This window comes from Haliotis rubra, unplaced genomic scaffold (genome assembly GCF_003918875.1).
Source record: "Haliotis rubra isolate DU_JTF1 unplaced genomic scaffold, ASM391887v1 Scf1332, whole genome shotgun sequence".
Taxonomy (NCBI): domain Eukaryota; kingdom Metazoa; phylum Mollusca; class Gastropoda; order Lepetellida; family Haliotidae; genus Haliotis; species Haliotis rubra.
Genome location: NW_025765262.1, coordinates 51,985 through 74,487, shown reverse-complemented (window position 1 = coordinate 74,487; position 22,503 = coordinate 51,985). Strand labels below are relative to the sequence as shown.

General features: G+C 40.7%; 1 protein-coding gene across 1 annotated transcript; it reads right to left on the bottom strand.

Annotated features, from left to right (window-relative positions):
• Window positions 1–4,153: 4,153 nt before the first annotated feature.
• On the bottom strand, window positions 4,154–22,142 carry LOC124267722 (solute carrier family 23 member 2-like). Its single transcript, XM_046702708.1, has 11 exons — window positions 22,008–22,142; window positions 11,947–12,104; window positions 10,227–10,315; window positions 9,671–9,726; window positions 9,387–9,568; window positions 7,984–8,104; window positions 7,630–7,792; window positions 7,039–7,292; window positions 5,909–6,182; window positions 5,532–5,627; window positions 4,154–5,020 (listed from the first exon to the last, which is right to left on the bottom strand). Exons 2-11 carry the CDS (start codon window positions 12,093–12,095, stop codon window positions 4,749–4,751), a joined length of 1,656 nt encoding a protein of 551 aa, XP_046558664.1. The 5' UTR covers window positions 12,096–12,104; window positions 22,008–22,142; the 3' UTR covers window positions 4,154–4,748.
• Window positions 22,143–22,503: the final 361 nt, after the last annotated feature.

The window sequence follows — 22,503 nt, the reverse complement described above, 5'->3', positions numbered from 1 at the left end:
TCCGTTAAAAATTGGACAAACGGATCTGAATACATCGTTTTCTGTGACTTTTAAAGAGTGGACTTTGCAAGTATGCATTTGGTTCAGAACAGTCGGTCCATGCATCCCACTTCTCAAGCTATTTGTTCTCTCTTGGAGTCGGAAGCTCTGTTTTATGTCGAGGACCATTTTCTGTTCAGACAAGGACAGTACGTGCTGTACACGCAGAGGTAAAATCTTTAAGACATCATAAAATGCAAATGGTTGAAAATGTAATGTCAGACTAGTGGTAATGTCAGCTGAGTCTCAGACCTACACGCTTCTTATACGTCATTTAAAAACGAACGGTTTAATCAAATATACTATGAATTCTTGTCCTGGTGTATCTTCTGGACCAATGCACTGTTAAAGAGGTTTGGTACCTTTGTTTGTGCGCATACCGTATGCGACGGGATGTGACAGTAGGAGCAAGTATTATGTTACGCAGTTATTTCCCTTTATCTTGCTTCTAATCATACTTCCGCCATCGCTTATCTCCCCTGAATAAACGTCATTTATCCTGAGATAAACCTGGGCAAGAGTTATCTCCCCTTATCAAATTTAATTTGGGTATGCGGTTTTAATTGCAGATAATGTCAATACCCTCTGGAAACATACTTTTATATTTTTTAATATTAATCTAGTGTGAATTTACTAAATACAAATTCATTTTATAAAATATCTTGTGATTAAAAAAATCTTCTTTTTCATTGATGAATCAATATTTTCTTTGAATATCCTATTTTTGTAGAAGTTAATTAATGTGTCAAATCTTACATACTGCCTTGAAAATTGATTTTCCTGCTTTATGTCGTAAAAATAAATATCTTTATAAACACTATACATATTGCATAATAAAAGTAAACAATTTACTTTAAAAAGAACTTTAATTGACATATTACTTTTTACAGACGATGCCACAAGGGGGTGCCACTTGTCAAACAAATGCCGTGGCGACTTGCTATTTTTATTACATAATTAGATTTTGGACACACTTTTCTACAAAATAAAACCAAATTTAGCAATTTCTTGACATTTTGATATTTTGTATCCAACCTCCTTAAGGTGTTATAGAGCAAACATGGGCATTGTTTGAAGGAAGGAAAGCCTGTATCAAGATTACCTCCCCCTAGTTACAGGGGACATTTGAGACTTTGCCAGTCGGCACACAGGATATGTGCTTAATTACGATTGTCTATTGTTGACACATCGTATCTAATTACGCCTGTCTAAGAGAGATAAGATGTTCTGTGTTTGAGGCACAGTTTACATAATGGCTTTGCCATTTTCATCACATTGACAGAATGTAAATGTTAAAAGAGTTAACAAGCACAACTGGTTTGTACCCGATACAGTGCCAATGTGGAATATTTCACGGGATGGTATTCGATAAAAAATCAAGTTCATATATATAGTTTCACTAAATCTATCACAACTAAAAAATTGAAAGTAACATACGGTTATAACGAATTAAAAAAGGGCTCTAATTTAGTTCTTCTTTGAGTGGCATTTTAGAAGTTGGGAAGTACAATATAGAACAAACTTTATGGATAACAACTTCTTTTTATTCGTGAGTGCGACGTTTCGATACAGATTCTTGTATGCTTACAAGAACGGTACAAGAATCTGTATCGACCAGGGTGCCGTTCCACTAACCGATCTTAGCCCTATGCCAATCGTAAACCCCTAAAATCCCAATCTTAGTGTGACGTTACGATCGGCATACCGTTCCACTAACCAATCTTACCTAAGTCAATCGTAAAGTTAAGATTCAAAGTCTAAGTTGCTCATGACCAACTTAGGATAGCTAAAATCAATCGTAGAGAAACCAAAATGGTGGCTTTCCTATTCTATGTGAAAAATAAGAGCGAGCATTTCACCGTGAGCGTCCCCTAAAGTCCCCCATGAAATGAATTTGTATATTTCTGTGATGTAAACAAACACTGCGCTGAACAAGCCTTACAAATGTCAGGCCAGTCTGACCACTGTCGTCATGGGAACACAACCGAGCGAGTCGGTGTAACACATTTGTACAACAATATTGCAACGTCATGGTTAAGAATAGGGACAGCCGTGAAGTGAACAATGTTCTGAAGCAAAAAGATACAAATATGCTTGATTTCACTGCGCATTATTGGTGGGGGATTCTGAAGGCAGGCCGCGTGTTATTCAAGACCACTGACAGATTCTACATACGTTATAGCCTCGTCACGCCTTGTTTATTCTGATTGACAAGGTTCAGGCACATATTAAAAGCTCTGACACAATTGACAGACTTAAAACCTGTTCTCAGTATGATACTTATAATCTCGGCTGTAAATATTCTCGTGTAAATTATAGATCTGTACACAGCGCTTTGAGCATGCCCACTGATGTGGAATAGGCGCACTATAAATATGCAATTATTATTATTATATTATGCTTGATACCCAGCGTTCTCACGCACTTGCACCTGAAACCAAGGTGCTCAGTACCCTAATATTTTGCTCTACGTTTACACTTGGTTGGAAAAATACCCATGAAGGACCGTGTTAGAATATTGAACTTCAATAACCCATGCCTGTCGTAAGAGGCCACTATCGGGATCGGGTGGTCAGGCTCGCTGACTTGGTTGACACATGTCATCGGTTCCCAACTGCGCAGATCGATGCGCATGCTGTTGATCACTGGATTGTTTGGTCCAGACTCGATTATTTATAGCTAAGATACATAGCGTTCACTAACATGAACGCTCATGTTAGTGAACGCTATGCATCTTAGCTAGATTATTTACAGACCGCCGCCATATAGCTGGACTATTGCTGAGTGCGGCGTAAATCTAAACTCACTCACTCACTCAGTTGGTTCGTAAACTACTTTCTATCATTTGCTAGACTATGCAAAGGGAGATAACGCGTGCCTCGCATTCCTCTATCTCTCGCACGAAAGAGTCTCGATCTAAGCTTGGATCGGATCGTAAGATCGGGACCGGCTACGATCGGCCTAAGATCGGTTAGTGGAACGGGTGTAACTTTTAGCTAAGGCGATTGTAAAATTGGCGTAACTTGCTAAGATTGATCTTAGATAAGATCGGTTAGTGGAACGGCACCCAGTTGGTTATAAATGGCTTTATGCCAGACTACGGTAGACGTCTCTGCCAAAGTATCCACTCTCGACTCCGGATTCAGCGATGTAGTGTATTCAGTTATATTCACAGGCATATTTATGATTCTAGTATTATCTGCTCTAGTAACACCCGTTAACCGTAATACCATTATTAGGATGTTACACATCGCTTCAAGTAATTATCGGAATCATTGTATTAATATGTACTTTTTCGTATTATAAAGATACCGCTTTGATGCAGAATTATGTGGAAATGGCAAAACATCTACTGATATTGAGCTTTCTATCCTAAAATCTGTTCACTTGTTAAGCAAATAGTGGGGCTTGTATATTTGTATCACGATATGATCTTCAACATTAGATACAGATAATCTGCTATTAGTATTCTGTGTACAGTTAACTTGTTTAAATGTTAAACGTGTCTACAGGGCGAGACGTTCAACAGGTTTTACATTTGCACCAATCCTATTCCTGCAATAAAGGAGATCAGTGAGACAACTCCATGCGTTTCATATCTAAAACTATACATAAAGATTTAGAGTTACAAAATATTCACCATAAGGCTGTATAATAAGGGAAATTACTTCAATTTTTCAATTGTCAGCTTTCTCTATCTGTCGAGCAATATCCAAATAGCTCCGGCCTTCGGTGTTTACATTTCACAACTTTTGAGGTACATTTGAATTCCTTATTTCCAGAATTTGCAATAAATATTGTTTATGAAGGGTGCTGTATGCGGCAGGACACGTTCAAAGTTTCGAGAACACCTGGAAAGATTACTATTTAATATTGCCGATGTGACGTTAAATATTAACTCACTCACTCACTATTTAATAGTGATCGTGCTCATAATACAGTCGGAATGCTACAGTCGGCCGTGCCTTTCGTATAGATTCCGTTAGGATGTGGAAAGGGTTTTGACGCTTAGATTGCTAGTTTCGCCTGGATCTGTCTGTACCTACAGCCACCTTCTATGGAGTTTTAAGGAGTGTGACAAATTATATGTGCGACAAATAACAGAATCCTCAGCACCTGGCTTAAAGTTTTATTTTGTGACTGTATAAACCTAAATATAATACAAATGTAAACGTAAAACGTCAAAACAACAGGAAAACCAGTATTGATTACCCGTCGAAACAAATTCCATTTGGAGTATAGGGCACACTTGCTGTGCAAATTATATGAAATACGGAAATTAATGATAACTGTAGGGTCAACAGTTTTCGTAGCTTTAGTTACATATACGAAGCATTCTGGTCATAACATTTGGTAGATAGCATTGAGGTGCTTATGATGGGCGGACATTGTACCATCTGCGCTCAGGTTTCAGAGGGATTCAGAACAGGACCAACGGATATCTAATAAGACATAACAACACATGTGTGTCAGTGCACATTGACCATGACTTTCAGAATAGAATATATTGATACGAAACGTTACCCGGTAAGTATAATTTGCATGGACGAAATGACACATCGATATGAATACGGTATTATGTTTCACAGTGATGTATAACTGATAGAAAAATATATATCTATAGATATAAGGTTTGTTAAAATGAGTACATGTACATCCGCAAAGCCAGGTCCAAACAATAAACGAACCTTCAATATGTACCCAAATATTCAAAGGCGCTGTTCAGCAACCTTAATCTCGGCAGGTTCATTGTTTGGCTGTTTTTCAACATTTTCATGCTCATCGTCATTGTTTTTCGCGGTGCAAATGTTCTTGCTAAACGTCGGCATGAATGGTATGTATGCACAGCAGGCTATACGTCTCAGATACTTCATGATGAACGGAAAGTCGTACATTTTCATCTCATCCACATGTGACGGTCCGTCGCTTGTTCCAACAAGCTTCTGTCGCCATTTAGTCAGCCCTCGCTCTTCCGGGGTTCCTGGAAGGAAAGATTGACTTGACAACACAAGGAATATAATACGACTGCGCAAAGGTCTTGACTAGAAACCAGAAAGAGATTCAGTTGGTTCTAAAGGGCAAAATAGCTTTAAGAAATGGATGATTAGTCCTCTAGAAATCAGTGATGGAAAAGGATAAGCGTGACCTGCAGTCCCACACTCAGCATTTGCCGGAAAACAATCGATTCAAACATAGAGTGAGGCCCATACCACATTCACTGTATATATGTTTCCGTACCAAAAGAAATGTCAGTCAGTGTATTATGACTGTATGAAGGTCACATCTACCAGCATGAATGTAGTTGTAGCACACGGCGTAGCCGACTCGGTGTGGGAAGAGGCATCAGAGTTACTAGGCTTTGAAAGTTTACCACTTTGGTGAAATGTTTCGCGCACAGAAATCGGCAGATGAGCGCATCGTGACCCACCAAAGGGACGCAACAATGCTTCGTGAGTTTCAATCAAAACTTGAGTTGATTCTACCCGACTGACCTGGTACAATGTTGTCAAGCACACATCCAATGAATCCACCAACAAACATGGCTGTGCCGAGAAGAACGTTGATGACTTGATCCAGTTCCGTATAGCCTTAAAACAAGTTTCTAGTTTAATGTATATGTAGACAAATATACCTTGGAGTTTATATGGAGTATCATAAATCTAAAATTGAAGGAGGCTAGTATCCAGACTGTAACTGATATCGTATTGAAGACGGAGTTTAATTCGTGCCAAGCTGTGCTTTCTGGTGATTTTGGTGGGTACAAACAGGAAATGATCCCTCCAGTCACGTTTATGTCCAATGTTTTAAAATGACATTCCCACAGCTAATGCAGGCTTTATTATTTACAGCTAGTCTGTTTACTTCATACCTGTATCTATTGCGTCTGGATTTGCGTATACCCACTGAGGGATGCCTAGCCCCAGCATTAATGAAAGACCAAGTATCGTGAGATTTCGGGACGACGAGAGGTCAGTGTACTGGAGGGTGGAGATTCCAACAGCTGCTACCATACCGAGAAGTACAGCATTTAGACCCCCGATGATAGGTTCCGGTATTAAAGTTATTACAGCTCCAAATTTGCCAACAAGGCCACACAGGACCAACAAAACGCCGGCAGTTTGGAACACTCGTCGACTGGCAACCTGAAATACAATCATAACTCGCATATATCCTTAAACTTGTACTGAAATATGTTTAGAAGAAAACATTGGGTGAGGTTGTAAATCGAACTGTATAGTGAGAATTGGATTTAATCATGTTAAATCGAATGGTGTGTCAAGGTTTTTACACATTTCTCCAGATGTAATTGTTAGTGGGTGTTAATAAAACAACACTTTTCCATCAATGTACATTAAGTATCTGGAGGCTTCACGGCAGCAGTCTTCTTATGTGCTTTGGACGGTGGGGTAGCCTTCTGGTTAAAGCGTTCGCTCGTCACGCCGAAGGCCCGGGTTCGATTCCCCACATGGGTACAATGTATGAAGTCCATTTCTGATATTGCTGGAATATTGCTAAAAAGCGGAGTAAAACCAAACTCACTCACTCACTCTTATGTGCTTATATAGATACTGGAGTCAACTGGGACTCGAGAACTCCTTCAGTGACATTGTATTTGTTTTGTATCTTGTATCAAGAACAACAAGAACGGAATATGCACTGTGGATTTACACATTTACGCCCATTGAAGGTTAAACAGTTTCACTCTTTGGTCCCAATATAAACATGTACTTTGTACTGCTGTTTGCTAATTGATAACATAATGATATTATCTATTACACTGAGACACGAAAACACTTCCGTCCATGTACATATGTAACAAATTCGTATGATTTTGTTGGGATACTGAAATCGTAAAAGCCCTAAGGATGTCAAAACAGCCCATTGTTTGCTTGATTTAAAACCTGCGGTGGTTCATGTTCTGAAGATGTATAACAAAACATGAAAGTAAACATAGTACATGAACAACAAACTCCTGGATCTGGAACAAAATAAAGTCACCTTTGTCACAGCAATGGCGCCAACGTTGCCGCTGTATGACGTTGTTGCGTGTCCCGCCCCCACAAGTCCAGAGATTATACTCCCAAATCCCTCTATTGCTATTCCCCTGTTTATAGCGTGGGGTGGGGGAGGTGGAGCGTCCGATACTCTTGCCGCAGCAAAATAATCTCCAATAGATTCAATCACTGAACTGATGGTTGCAGCAAGTAGGCCAACGTATCCTGCAGCACTGAAGGTCGGCATTCCGAATTGGACTGGAATTGATGACGAACACACGTTCAAAAAACGACCATGCTTCTTTTATGTGCCTGCATTGTCATGTTTACTTTTTTATTCAAGTAAAACCGTTGATAATATTTTATGAGAATTATTCAGATTTATTTTTATTTCCTATTGCTGTCACGTGTCAAAAATGAGACCAACAGCTCAACTCACTACGTATACAAAATATTATCCTTAAACAGTTTAAATCCAAATGTCACATGCTTTCATCAGGAAACTGTAAGAAATTCATACATATGGTTCAATACAATGACTCAAGTCCCCACAATGACTCTAGCTATCCAGGGCCTGCTCCATAGTGATACTTACATGGATATGGGAAGTAAAACCAGGGTGCATTGTCGATGGCCTCCAGTCTAGAAGCGGCATCCGTGCGGGCAAGATACCCTGGCGACGTGGCGTTGTTGGGAAAGACATCAGTGATGGTGAGCACGTGACAGAATAGCCAGGACAGGCCGATAGCCAGCAATACCTACACGCAGGTTAAATAATAACATAAAAACACACGCCACAATTTACTCATTGCTTCAACTGAAGGCCTCAGTGATTCTATTTGTAGCTGTGTGGGGACATTATTTATTTGTTCAGAATTACGTGTGATTACACTATGGCCACGTTTATATATTGACAAATTATTACTAAGTACGAAATGTAGTGTTTTACCGGAGCTAGTTGAAAGATGGGATATCTTGAGATATGGCAACCTTTAGCCCGTGTGAAGGAAGGCACGGGCGGCTTGAAGCGACCCAGGAACAGCGAAAACATCAGAATCAGACTCATGGACCTGGAACATTGGTGAGTGAGTGAGTGCGTTGGTGGGTGGGTGGGTGGGTGAGTGAGTGAGTGATAAAGCTAGTAAATTAATCTAACATATTTCAACTATACATGACAAGGAAGTATAAATACACCCTGGAGATTGCCAACAACTGAAGGTAGGTCACCATACTAGGGACCACGGTTACTTACAGTACATTTGCTTTCTGCATCCACCCTAGCTGGATCTATACCACCCCTACAGCTGCAAGCAATTGTGCGTAATATTACCCATTTACCTTAAAGCTACAATTATTTTCTACGGTTGCAGATATGAATAGTCTGTCATCGAAGCGGGCGTATATATCTGAACAATGAATAGATTGAACATTGGAGTATCAATTTTCATACTGTGAGGTTTACTCTGCATGAACGTTGGAACTGGTCGTTTTTATGTATTCTGTATCAATATTGTACACCATGAGGAAATATATCTATACTACACAATTTAGTATATAAACGTTATCCTATCAGTACACATACAGAACCACACTGTTATTTGCTTATTGTATACAAAATACAAAGTCATCAGAAGGGATGTTTGTCTGTCTGAGCAAATAAAAATAAAGCATATGAAATGTTATATCGACTGACAATCCTCACGGCCTATAAAGCAAGTTGAATCTTCATAAATGCTTCCAGATTCCCCTCAGTGTAAAGCAGTTACATGTTTGACAAGTATTTCTACTATGTGTACAGAAATGCTCTACATTCCCAACCTGTTTCTGTACCCGCACGGGCACAGACAAAAGCTAAGTGTCTGAATATATATACTTATGATAAACACAAACAACTCCTTCTAAATTGAATAGGAGCCCCAGCGAGGTGTAGAATTCAGAACCTGTACCTGATAACATCTAGACGGCATGTTCATTTTGATCTTGCAGAAAGGCCACAGTGAGACAGACTAAGACAGACAGACTAAGACAGGGACTGTGAGACAAACTAAGACAGACAAACTATCACAGGGACTGTGAGACAGACTAAGACAGGGACTGTGAGACAGACTAAGACAGACAAACTATCACAGGGACTGTGAGACAGACTAAGACAGGGACTGTGAGACAGACTAAAACAGTGACTGTGAGACAGACTAAGACAGACAGACTAAAACAGTGACTGTGAGACTAACTAAGACAGACAGACTAAAACAGTGACTGTGAGACAGACTAAGACAGACAGACTAAAACAGTGACTGTGAGACAGACTAAGACAGGGAGTGTGAGACAGACTAAGACAGGGACTGTACTCACAGAAACGCCACACCCCAGTGAGACTTGCTGAAGTCGTTGACCACAACGGTTAACGACAGACCGATTAGGGAGATAGTAGGTGCGATGGTGAGGGGTCCGATGAATCTGAGAAGGAAACCGATAAGCCCTGTACACCCTAGGACGACTTGAGTCAGAGAGGCTAGCATCAGGTTTCCTTGAATCTGAAATTTGGTAGACAAGGATTACTATATCTTTCAGACGTTTGCCTTAAACGCAACTGACTGTTAAAGGTACAGTTTAAATCAATAGTTTCTACCACCAACCTCTCGTATTCGTGGCATCCATGCTGCTTCCATCGTTTCGTTTCCAGCAGCAATGTCTGCAAATAGTAACTGAACACATGTACGTCAAGAATTAACTGAAGGATGGTGATGTTTCAAGTTCTAGAAGAGTAAGTAACCGAGGATCGTATCTGAAGCTTAAATCTTACATGACACATGCAATATATCCTTTCATGCAAGCATGACAAATGTTTTGATGTTTATGTTTATGCACTTACATTATAGTTTGTTTAAGTAATCGATGCATTTGAAGTGTAGGTCATCTTAGCAATGAAATCATACGTTTCATTAAATTCCCACATGTGACATTACAGGGGCATTTGTGTCAGCAAGGATTTTTTTTAAAACGTTTTCGTGGGAATGTCAGTGCAAATGACAAACATTCATATTAAATTTGTCAACAAATTTATACATTTGTAATTATGTAATTGTACATGTACCTACTCCATAACTGAAATTTTTGGCTAGATTTTAAATATGGATCAGTCATATTCCAGACACATTATGAATGGAGAAATATTCATTTCGCTTAACGCACCATCTGGGGGACATTCCCATTTCTTCAGCGACATCATGGCGACGATCGGCGGAATAAATGTATGCGATCCTCCCTGGATGATTGGCAGTCTAGAAGGTACAATATTGTTCACAGCTACAATCACTGGACGCTGTTAGTATCACTATCAGTTGTATACGACTCACAGTGTCGGTGTGTTTGCACTATACAGTACACCGAAAAGCGCGATCGAATAGAATCAACCAGTAGATGACGTGAAAAGCAAACCACACAGCAGATGACGTTAACAGAGACAAGCACTTAGCGGATGACGTTAACACAAACATGTATTCAGTTGATGACGTTAACAGACCAACACTCAGCAGATGACGTTACCAGAGACAAGCACTTAGCGGATGACGTTAACACAAACATGTATTCAGTGGATGACGTTAACAGACCAACACTCAGCAGATGACGTAAACAGAGACAAGCACTCGGCAGATGACGTTAACAGAGACAAGCACTCAGCAGATGATAAGACAAACCAAGCAGCGAAGGATGTAACCAAGCACAAAAGCCACTGGATAACATTACTATAGGCAGTCTACCACAAGATGGCATAAATAAGCTGTACCAAGATGATTGTGGAAAAGTCACACGACACTTTCTATCAATGTGTCAAAACTCGTTAATCAGTCGTACCGGACGCCGCAGGAGCAGTTTTCCCAAGGCCCCACGAAACCTATCAAAGTGTGTTCAAATCCCAGATTCACTCTGCTGATTCTAGCGTTGTCTGCTCCACGTCCGCGTTCGTAAATTTCCCTGCTGCTATACGTCTCCGCCCTGCATCATTTGAGTGTTTCATTCTTTATCACCACGATATAGGTCAAAGCGTATGTACGACTCAACAGTCAAAGTGTAAACCGGACTTCTTGTATGAAAACCATACTCCTCATTTTACATCGAGCGGCCCGACTTCAACAAACATGTCCACACATCCTCTGACCTTGGCGTAATTCTTTGAAACTTATTTGAAGGACAAGACATCATAAAGCATATATCCTGAGACAAGACATACTGACGGATATGTCAAAGTATTCATGTCGTCGCATGTGAACGAATAAATGTCCCTATCGGTAGTTAAACCCTCATGATAAATCAGGTGAGACAAATGGTTCACACGAGATGAATATTTATAGGGTGACTGTAAGACGAATTTAACTGTTGTTTCAGCTGTAGGTTAGTCTTCATTGAGCCCTATGCTAGTCTCGACGAAGACCAGTGGTATCGTATATAATAGGTAACGCCAGTCTTTGCCATTTCATGTGATATTTATGGAATTCGGCTAAAAGCACAAGTCACTGTTTGTTATGTTTGGCACTCTGCAATATTCCATCTCAGTGATGGCGGTCAGAGGATAGTCTAGTCTGGACCAGATAATCCAGTGATGGATGTGAAAAGGACTCACGCCGTAGGGTTCCGGCGACACGGAATTATATCCCCAAGACTGGCAACCCAATCTACTATGCCTTCTGTGACCAGTTCTAACTTGAGAAGAGAGGATAAGACATGTCAGTATGAAAGGTATGGTTTAGCCACCAGACTAGCAGAGGTGGACCTGTTCTAACCTTGAGAAGACGGGGTAAGTCATGTAAGTATTAAAGGTATGGTTTAGCCACCAGACCAGCAGAGGTGGACCTGTTCTAACCTTGAGAAGACGGGGTAAGTCATGTAAGTATTAAAGGTATGGTTTAGCCACCTTATACCGATGGTGTCCTGCAAGAGAGTGGCTACGCCGCACATGAAGAAGGACACGCTGAGGAGTCTGGCTGTGACATCAGTCAGGTGGGAGGCACAGATCTGGCGGGTGATGAGGAACGGGATGGACAGTGTGCCGGTTATACACATCACAGTTTGCTGAAACCAGAAACAAATCTCACTGGTGGAAAGGTTAATGGTTTAGGACCATAAAACACTTAGGACCATAAAACAGTTAGTCTTTTTTTATATATACGCAAAGAACTTATATTAGCTAAGTATCCCCTGATATATCTCACGATTGAATGAGCTCCGATCTTTGCACTAAGTATTGACCTTGAATCGTGTAAGACACGCAAAATGACATTTTGAATGTTCAGAATCGCCAGTAACTTCAACATTAAACATTCCAGGGCCTTACTTGTACAGACATGGTTTTGTATGAAAATCAGTGAATTTTTCTAAAATGAGCAATTATCATAAAATCAACATGGATTCCAGTCCGTTTGTGTGTGTTTTTAGTCAAAAGATCATACGGGTCAGAAAAACTCATGTTTTTCCATCGTGGTCACCACGAGGAGTTTTATGTACGTGTTGAAAATCTATCATTGCTAAAATAGAGGGGTGCTCAATCAACTTCTTTATGTATACTTACTGACACACCTGAATACCTCTTGTACTGTGAAAACTCACATACACATTCATTGTAATAATTACCATACCGACAGAGTGCAGTACATCCCGAAATATACCTGGGAAATATTTTATTATGCAAACGATAAGTTCAGAGTTATACAAAAATCAGTCTAACGTCCAACCTATCTATATCAGAAGTTAGTTTAGATATTTAATCCGGCTAGCTTTTCCGAACAATATTTTGACCTTCAGGAACAACTCGCTATACAGCTACTCGCCTACCGACCGTGACTGATGCTTGTAAGGTGTCAGAGGTTTTATATTGTTTACTATATCTCCGATAAATTGCCCCGTACAGTTACATAAAATCACGAGTAATACGTTGTTCAAAGGTTTATAGGCATTCCTTCGAAGCGTGGATAGAAAGTAAAAAACATGTGATCCCTGTCATGAAGACACGTTGAGGGTCTATCTAGGACAGTACATGTACGTAGCTTGTCTATATGCGAGGCGTTATAGTGGGGTAAGTATGAATGCTGGTAGTCTACGCCTGGTACACAAGGAGATGTCGCCGCGCTCCTTCAGATGCTCTCTGTCACACATAAGCAAACACTGTATATTAGGATACACTTGCAAGTTCTTGTTTGATCGGCCTGTGTTTTACACATATTTTCAAATCGCGCTGAACCGTTATATTACAGTAGATACAAATAGACTGTCACAAATATATGACATCAGCATTGTCATGGGTCTTTATGAGTACCTGTTATTCAGCCAGTAGTGGTAGTGGTAGTAGCGGCAGTAATAGTTGTGTTGGTAGTTGTAGTCGCAGCTAACAATTTCACGCTGTCCCAACGTTGTCCCAACGTTATGCTTTCGTTGATACAACGTTATTCTGTGGCGTCCCATTTATGTTGCCACACCGTTGTGGCATATAGTTGTGATACGTCATTTTTACGTTGCCACAAGGTTATCAAAGGTTATTTGATACTAACGTATTTTACTTTGTCTTAACGCTCTAGTTAACGTTAATAGATGAATAGTTTCCCCAGTAGTGAACGGGACATACGAAACAAAGCAGATATTCACTTCAATGTGTATTCGTCAATTTGCATGTCGTTTTGGTCGTGTGTTTTCTGAAGTTGTAGCTGAAGAGTGAAGAAAGAATCTCAAAGTGGAAAGTTTTACAGACAACTCTATCTTGACAAGTTATAACGTTGTGAGGAGCCCAAAGGATAACGTTTCCTCAACGTAAATTTGCAACGTTGTTTATTGCGTTGTGACATAACGTTATAAAATGACGTACTACTAACATTTTGACAACGTTGTGTCATGACGTTACCAATATACAACCTTCCCACAACGTTGTAAAATGTGGTAGTGGTGATGGTGGCGATGGTGGTGATGGTAGTGGTAGCAGTAGTGGTTGTGGTAGTAGTGGTGGAGGTAGTAGTAGTGGTAGTTGTGGTGGAGGTGGTGTTGAAGGTGTTGGTGTTAGAGGAATTAGATGTAGGAGCAGTAGCGTTAGTAGTAGTGGTTATAGTAGTAGTAGTAGTAGCAGTAGTAGTAAAACAGTAGCAATAGTACTAGTAGTCATTGTATTAGTAGGAGTAGTATCAGTTGTACTTCTTGGTAGTACCATTTGGGGCGGTGTCATTAGCACCGATAGATGTTACGATGAACATCAGTAGTTGTAGTGAGTGAGTGAGTGAGTTTAGTTAACGCCTCACTCAGCAATATTCCAGCTATATGGCGGCGGTCTGTAAATAATCGAGTCTGGACCTGACAATCCAGTGATCAACAGCATGAGCATCGATCTGCGCAATTGGGAACCGATGACATGTGTCAACCAAGTCAGCGAGCCTGACCACCCGATCCCGTTATTCGCCTCTTATGACAAGCATGGGTTACTGAAGATCAATTCTAACCCGGATCTTCAGGGGTCGGTAGTTGTAGGAGATGTTGTAGATGTAGTTGCAGTTGTAGTAAAACAGTAGTACATCACTTCATAACCATCCAATAAACAATCATGAAATACGAAATATTTTTTGAAAGGGGCACCTGACACATTACAGGTTGCATCACCCATGAATTCACATACAAGTGTCCATCCCTAAACCACAAACTGACCTCACACAAATACATACAGCAGTCCGTGTGAGGGACATTAACATGTGTATGTGTTTGCCTCCCCATGTCCACAGCACCTTTTATCTTGTCCCCCGTCTCGGCGGGACACCTTGATGTGACACGTGTACTGGGGTCACAGCAACCCCCATGTGTCAACGCTTGAGTGATTTTACACTCTCTGTACAAAGAAGCTCAATGATGCATAGCATATTTAAGGTAGTAAACAGGACAGTGATGGAATATTCAACACAGTCAAGCAGGACATGCTTGGCCGTGATTCTTTCATCACAAGGGATGCAAAACGGAGGATCCTCACCTTTTAAAAGGTATTCATGAGTGTATCTTGTGTGTATCTTCAAATCTGGACTGACAACCCAAGTAGGTGTAGCCGACAGTAGGTGATACCTACTTGGCTGTCCCACTTCTTTTGCATCAGATCACAGAAATAAGATTTAATAGCAGCTTTGTAATCAGAGTATGTGATCAGAAGTGGTGTCACAGATTTGTTGAGTGCTGCCTTAGCAGCAAGATCGGCCATTGCGTTGCCAGAAATGCCAACGTGGCTGGGTAACCAACAAAAGACGATGTCACATTGGCCAGTAGCAAGCTCATTATACAATTCAATAATTTCTAATAAAAGTGGATGTTTATAAGAAAGATTTTTAACAGCCTGAAGACACGAAAGAGAATCGGAAAATAGTATGTATTGTTTATATTTACGGTGTTTATTAATATATTGAAGAGCTGTTAATATGGCGTTAGCTTCTACTGTGAAAATAGAGCTGTTATTTGGTAGTCGAGAAGATATTGTTCTGGATCCAATGACAGTGGCACATGCCACCGTGCCACCATCCTTGGACCCATCTGTAAATAAGGATTTGTATGTATTATATTTTTTTTGTAATTGATTATATTCTTGTTTATATTGTAATTCGTTAGTTACAGATTTCTTAAACATTGTCAGAGTTAGGTCAACTTCAGGCCTCACCAGTTGCCAAGGAGGAGAAGTAAGAAGACGGGAAGGAGATTTATTTTGCAGCTCAATGCCGGCAGCAGAAAGGAATGGTTTAATTCTCAAACCAAGAGGCGGAACAAGAGAAGGCTTTTTGTTGTACAGATCCTCATAAAGAGGATTAAAAACACAGTTAAATGCAGGATTTGACTCATTAGAATATAGTTTTGTTACATACTGCAAGGATAATGTTATACGGCGTTGTGTAAGAGATGGTTCATCGGCCTCGACGTAGAGACTGTCAACAGGAGAAGTTCTAAAGGACCCAAGACAAAGTCTTAGACCTTGGTGGTGGACAGAATCTAATAGTTTTAGGTTGCTTTTGCAGGCTCCACCATAAACGATGGAACCATAATCAAGTTTAGAACGTACCAGGGATCGATATAGATGTAGGAGGGTAGCTTGATCCCCTCCCCACTTAGAATTGAAAACGACTTTCAACAGGTCAAGTGCCTTCAGGCATTTAGTTTTAAGGGATTTAATATGTGGTAGAAATGTAAAGTGCGAGTCAAAAATAATACCCAAGAACTTGGCATCCTTCACAACTTTGATGGGTGTGCCATTTAGAGAGAGTTCAGGGTCTTTATGCGGTTTGTATTTACGGCAGAAATGAATACAATTAGTTTTGGATATAGAAAATTTAAAGCCGTTTTCAAGACACCATTTATTTATCTTGTTTAAACACAACTGCAGTTGCCGTTCAATAGTATGCATATTCTTACCGCGACAAGAAATATTAAAATCATCCACAAAAAGTGATCCATCAATTGAATCGTTTAAAACCTTGGATAAACTGTTGATCTTTATGCTAACTAAAGTGACAGACAAAATACTGCCTTGTGGGACACCCTGATCCTGATTGTAATGGTCAGACAGGGTTGAACCCACTCGGACATGAAATTGCCTGTCTGAAAACTGTGATATAAAAAGAGGTAAACGACCCCTCAAACCAAAATCATGTAAAATGCCATGCTTCAAGCTGGTATCGTATGCTTTCTCGAGATCAAAGAATATCGATACAGCATGTTGTTTATTTACTGTAGCATTTTTAACAAAGGATTCTAAACGTACCAACTGATCAATGGTACTACGAATTTTCCTGAAACCACTTTGAATATTGGTTATAAGGTTATTGGTTCCAAGATACCATGTTAATCCATTGTTTACCATTCGTTCCATGGTTTTACAGACACAACTCGTTAAAGAGATCAGTATGATCCCGGTCAGGCTTTCGAATAGTGACTACAATCGGCATTACGCCACGACGTTGAGAAATTCCCTGAAGTCCATATTGTATCAAAACTATTTAGAAGAGTTTCCAAACAAGATTCCGATAATTGCTTCAAGAGCTGATAGTGTATGTTACCAGCTCCAAGAGCTGATAGTGTATGTTACCCGCTCCCGTTGCTGTATCATGAGCTTGCTCAAGGGCAGTGTGTGTATCTCATGTAATGAAACTAATTTATTATAGTCTTCGCCATTGTCTGAGTTAAAGTTTATTCTCTTCTTCTCCTGTTGTTTCTGGTATTGTTGAAATTCCGGAACGTAATTTGACGAAGAAGAATGTTTGGCGAGAGTTTCACCAATCTTACTGGCAATATCAGACTTATCAGTTAATAAATTATCACCATCCTTCAGATGGTGAACAGTAGATTTGGAACCTTTGCCCTTAATTCTTTGTATCATATTCCACACCTTTGACATAGGTCTACAGGAATTAATTTTGGAAACATAGTTCCTCCAAGAGGATGCTTAGTCTGTTTAAAAGTGCGTCGAGCCTTAGCATTTAACATTTTCACTTTATCTAAAATATGAACTGTAGGATGTCGCCGAAAATACTTTTCAGCTTTCTTCCTACTCTTTCTGGCCTGTTTACAGTCATTAGTAAACCATGGTTTACGAATATGTGGAATTGCAGAGGACTTGGGTATAGTTTGATCAGCAATGTCATTGAGGATATCAAAAACAATTGTATAGGATCTTCGCTGTTCGCAAATACTTCATGTTTTAAGTGGTCGACACACAAAGCTTCATATAATGACCAATCAGCCCAGGCGAAGTTCCTTCTTGATGAAGGAGGATCATCACCAGGGTTAATTGTTTTGAGAATGGTGGGGAAGTGATCACTACCACATAGGTCATCATGAACCATCCATTCGAATTCATTATATAAGTTGGAATCGGCAAGTGACAGATCCAGAGAAATATATGTTCCCGTAGCTGGATGTAAATAAGTGGCTGAATCGTCATTTAAAATACATAATTTATTATCAGAAATGAATTCTTCAAGGATTTTACCTTTGTTACTAGTATGGGCACTTCCCTAAAGAGGGTTGTGTCCGTTAAAATCGCCCATAATGAGAAATGGCTTCGGAAGTTGATCGTACAGATTTTGAAGATCTGATTGTTGAATATTTGATGAGGGAGGTATATACAAGCTGCACAATGTCAGAGCAATGTGCAGAGTCAGACGAACAGGAACAGTTTGAAGATCCGTATTTAAAGTGACTGGGCTGTGAGTGACACTCTGGTGTACCAAAATAGAGGTGCCTCCAGTAGCTTTATCGCCTGGAGGGGAGAAAGAATGATAATCACTAAACCGTCTTAAGTTAAAGGTATCAGTATTTTTAAGATATGTCTCTTGAAGACATAATGCTGACGGTTGAAGATATTGAATGAGTAATTGTATTTCATTTAGTTATTCTTCAATCCTCTGCAATTCAACTGAATTATATGAGACAATTGACTCAATGTGGTGGCTCAATTGGAGATCTCACTCGTGAATGGGAGGATGAGCTATTCCTTCACTTGTCCTGTGAGTGAGTGAGTGAGTTAGGCTTATCCTGAGAGGACAGTGTGACCTCCATATCGAGAGGTCCAAAGGGCTTCTCCAGAGGGAGCTCTGAAGGCAAAGGGACGGTAGGTGTCTCTTTTCTGTTTAATTTTTTTCCTTTTGTTTTTGATGAACTGGCTGAGGTAGGCTGTTTATGTACTGACTTTGACTGTATCTCAGGTTGACTAACAGTCTGAGAAGAAGAAGTAGTCTGTGTAGCTGGTGACATAGGTTCAGTAACTGGGGACTTTTGTGGACTGGCTGAAACAGGTCTTTCTGACTTGATCCATGTCAAGTCAGTCTGACAAGCAACAGATGATGTTGCTATAGCACGAGTGACTGCAGCGGAATATGTTATACTCAAAGGAGTTGAGTTCTGAGTTGCGTACAGTTTTTTGCATCTAAGTATGAAATACTTTTTTCACACTTCAGTTTCATAATTTTCGCTTCCCTTTGACACACAGGGCAGGATCTGGATGGAGAAGGATGAGGACCTTCACAATTCGCGCATTTACACTCTTTCGGACAGTCTGTATCATCATGATGGTCTCCACAGCGGTGACACACCACAGAGTTACGACATGATTTCGACCCATGGCCAAAACGTTGACATGTTTAACACCGGAGTGGATTGGGGACATACACTTCCACTCCGATGTTAAAGTATCCTGCTTTAATTGATTGGGGAATGGTTGCAAGAGCAAATGTCAGGAGATAGGTGTTGGTGTTAATGACGACACCCTCTGTCTTGATGGTGAAACGTTTCACCGCTGTAACAGCCTGCTCCTTAAGCTCTGTTGCAATGTCCTCTTCAGACATATCCGAAAGACAACGAGCCCTGTCCCGAACGATGCCGCGACAAGAATTTAAAGTTCTGTGCACAGACACAGCAACCTCAATATTTGCAAAAATTGTAGTTGACAAAACATTTAGAGATTGCTGTCTCCGTGCACACTCGACCAGAAGCGAGCCGCTACGAAGACGGGTGACGTTCGCCACTCCCCACACAAATTCCAGATATTGCTTTTGAGATCGCAAAAGGATTAAGTTTTATAGGTAAATTATCTTTGCTCTCAATAACCAGAAATCTAGCCCATGACTCAGCATTTGAAGAGGTATTTCTTGTAGTTTGGTCAAGTTCATCCAAACGCCTTTTCTTTTCATTTCTCATTGACCCAGATTGTTGTAACGCCATAATGAAAGGAAAAAGATTCAGCACCCCTGCTCCCCATCCACCACGGAATGTCAACAAGGACGATGTCATACAGCACCGGATCTCCAAGATGCTGACACCAGGGATACAGGGGTGTTATACTCAAGTGAATACGACATGAATAGCTGCATTTATCTACCAATTTAATGCCAGACTGGTTCGGCCCTTGACAAGAAATTCGAGACATACATTATTCAGAGGTCAACATCACCAGATTGGACCATGAGCCACAAATAAATAATTTGTACGTTGAAAATCAAAATGTCCAAGGCCCAATAATAATAAAAATGTGCAAATAAAATAACTATACACAGGGCTTGGCGTGACCAGCCGATTGATAGAACCGGGCCAGTTCTACCTCCCGTCTAGATGAAGTAAGGGGCGAAATATTGTGTTGGGCAAAAGGAACACGGTTCCAGGCTCCCAGTGCCCTCAACCACCAGACTCCCGTCCTCCACCGACACAGGGGCGCAACCCACGGGCAAACGGGTTGGTGGACCAAATATACCCCCTGGTCCACAACGGCGTGTGTGTGTGTGTGTGTGCGTGTGTGCGTGTGCGTGCGTGCGTGTGCGTGCGTGCGTGCGTGCGTGCGTGCGTGCGTGCGTGCGTGCGTGCGTGCGTGCGTGCGTGCGTGCGTGCGTGCGTGCGTGCGTGCGTGCGTGCGTGCGTGCGTGCGTGCGTGCGTGCGTGTGTGTGTGAAAAGCGCTTAGCGTTACCCAGCACTCACCACGAGGAGGTGGCTCTTCACGGGTGCCCTATCGTCTAAGAAAGGTACCAACCAAGGATTTCGATATATCGATCACAACGACGAATCGAATCCTTCAGGTATCAGAAACTGATATTGATGAGGTGATTACCCGCAATGAAAATAGAAACACTACCAAGAAAACCCTTCCTTATTTTGTTGTTCTTTTTTGACAGAAAGATCTTATTTTAGGCATGAGTTGTTTGCACTGTATTAGCGACTAGTCACAACCATATGCCGCCGTCATGAACGACCTTCACCTTGGTGTACCGCTAAATATTCTTACGCGAATGCTCGATTCTCATTATATATAAATTCACGTACGATTTGCTTCTTTTTTTGAGTAATTTTACGAATGACATTATATGATAAAGATTTTATTAATCTCGTGTGTTTCCGTATCATTAATATCATATATTAGGAATAAAGAATATGTATTATGCGAGCCTTTCCTTAATATATAATATTAATGATACGGAAACACACTCGGTTAATAATCTCTATGTATCGTCCACGGGCGAGTAATAAATCGTACGTATTACCCTATCAGATAGTATTTCTTTTCGTTTGCATTGTAAATGCCTTCGCTTACAATATGGTAGTTATGTTACAAATGTGCCTTCGTTTTAAACTGTATTTTATATCTTATTATTGACAGAGAAAGGAGAACCTGCGCCAGGTGACCCAAATTCATACTAGTTCCATACACGGTGGTTTCGCGAAAGGTGACCCTTATGTTTGTCGACGCAAATAGTAGAATAAAGCATCTACTCAGCGAAGTGAATTCTGTGTTCAAGGAATGATGTCTATAAGCTCTATAGAAAGATGTGATAAAAAAACTAACAAATCATATACACTTAATCCACCGTCTAATGGCGGTCTACAAATGCGTATACAAACAATTCAAAACCGAAGTGTCAGCCAAACGTGTGGTCGCTGCTAGGTGTGAATAAAACAGGTCACATGAGTACAGTAACTATGGTGTGAAGCTGCCTTGTCAATATTGATTGTGATTTTGATGGGGTTCGGTGTCACAGAGCGAGGAGGGAGGTGAGGTGAATTGGGTTTAACGTCGTGCTTGAGAATATATCGCTAATATGACGACGTGGATTGAGATGGAAGAGGGTGAGGAGGGGATGGGGGGTGTTGTTGAGTATCACACCAACTCCTATGTAGTCCGAACTTAGCCGCCTTTACTTACCAGCTTTTGTGATAAATAAGTATCATGATTGCTAGTAATGCTAAGTTTCAGGTGTGCAGGCCAGGCATAAAATCAACATTCCAAGCAAGTCTGATCATATCGTTCGAACAGGAATTACCCATTAATCACAATTTCCAGTTTACGAAGGGCACAATAACGTAAACATCATGAGCAAAACGAACTATACAGGTGTATTGAATATCCTCAGGCCACAGGCCAGTGTGGTGTCTCAACAGTCAACCTTGACATACATATGTAAGAGCACGTGCAGCAATTAAGATAGCCTTACCTGAAGACCAAAGACGAACCATAGTGGAATAGAAGGGGTGTCCTCTACTCCGTATATAACGCTCTTGTTTTAACCCCTGGTCTCCCCGGGACGCTGATCTGGGTGTCCCTCGGCCGTCATACTTCAGTCGGTCACTGACAGTGAGGAGACAACTCCTCTACCCACAAACGCCCAGCAGGTACAATGACGTGTACACTGGCCAAGCGCTAGCGGGATTTTCACAGTTGGCTCTTCATTCAGCGGGCTGAGATAGGTGAAAGTGGGTGACTGAATGACAAAGAAAACAAAAATGGTTGCCGCCCCTTTTCTATGTAGTAGAGTCGACATGGCAGCTTGCATGTCTGAGCCAAGAGGTTTCCTGTCATGGCCTTTAAACATATTGATTCTGACAACTTATTGACAAAACTGACAAACCATCTAAAATAGGTAATGCAATATTTGCAATGCACTCGTGACGAATACACTTGATAAGAAGCACATTTTACACACAACTGGA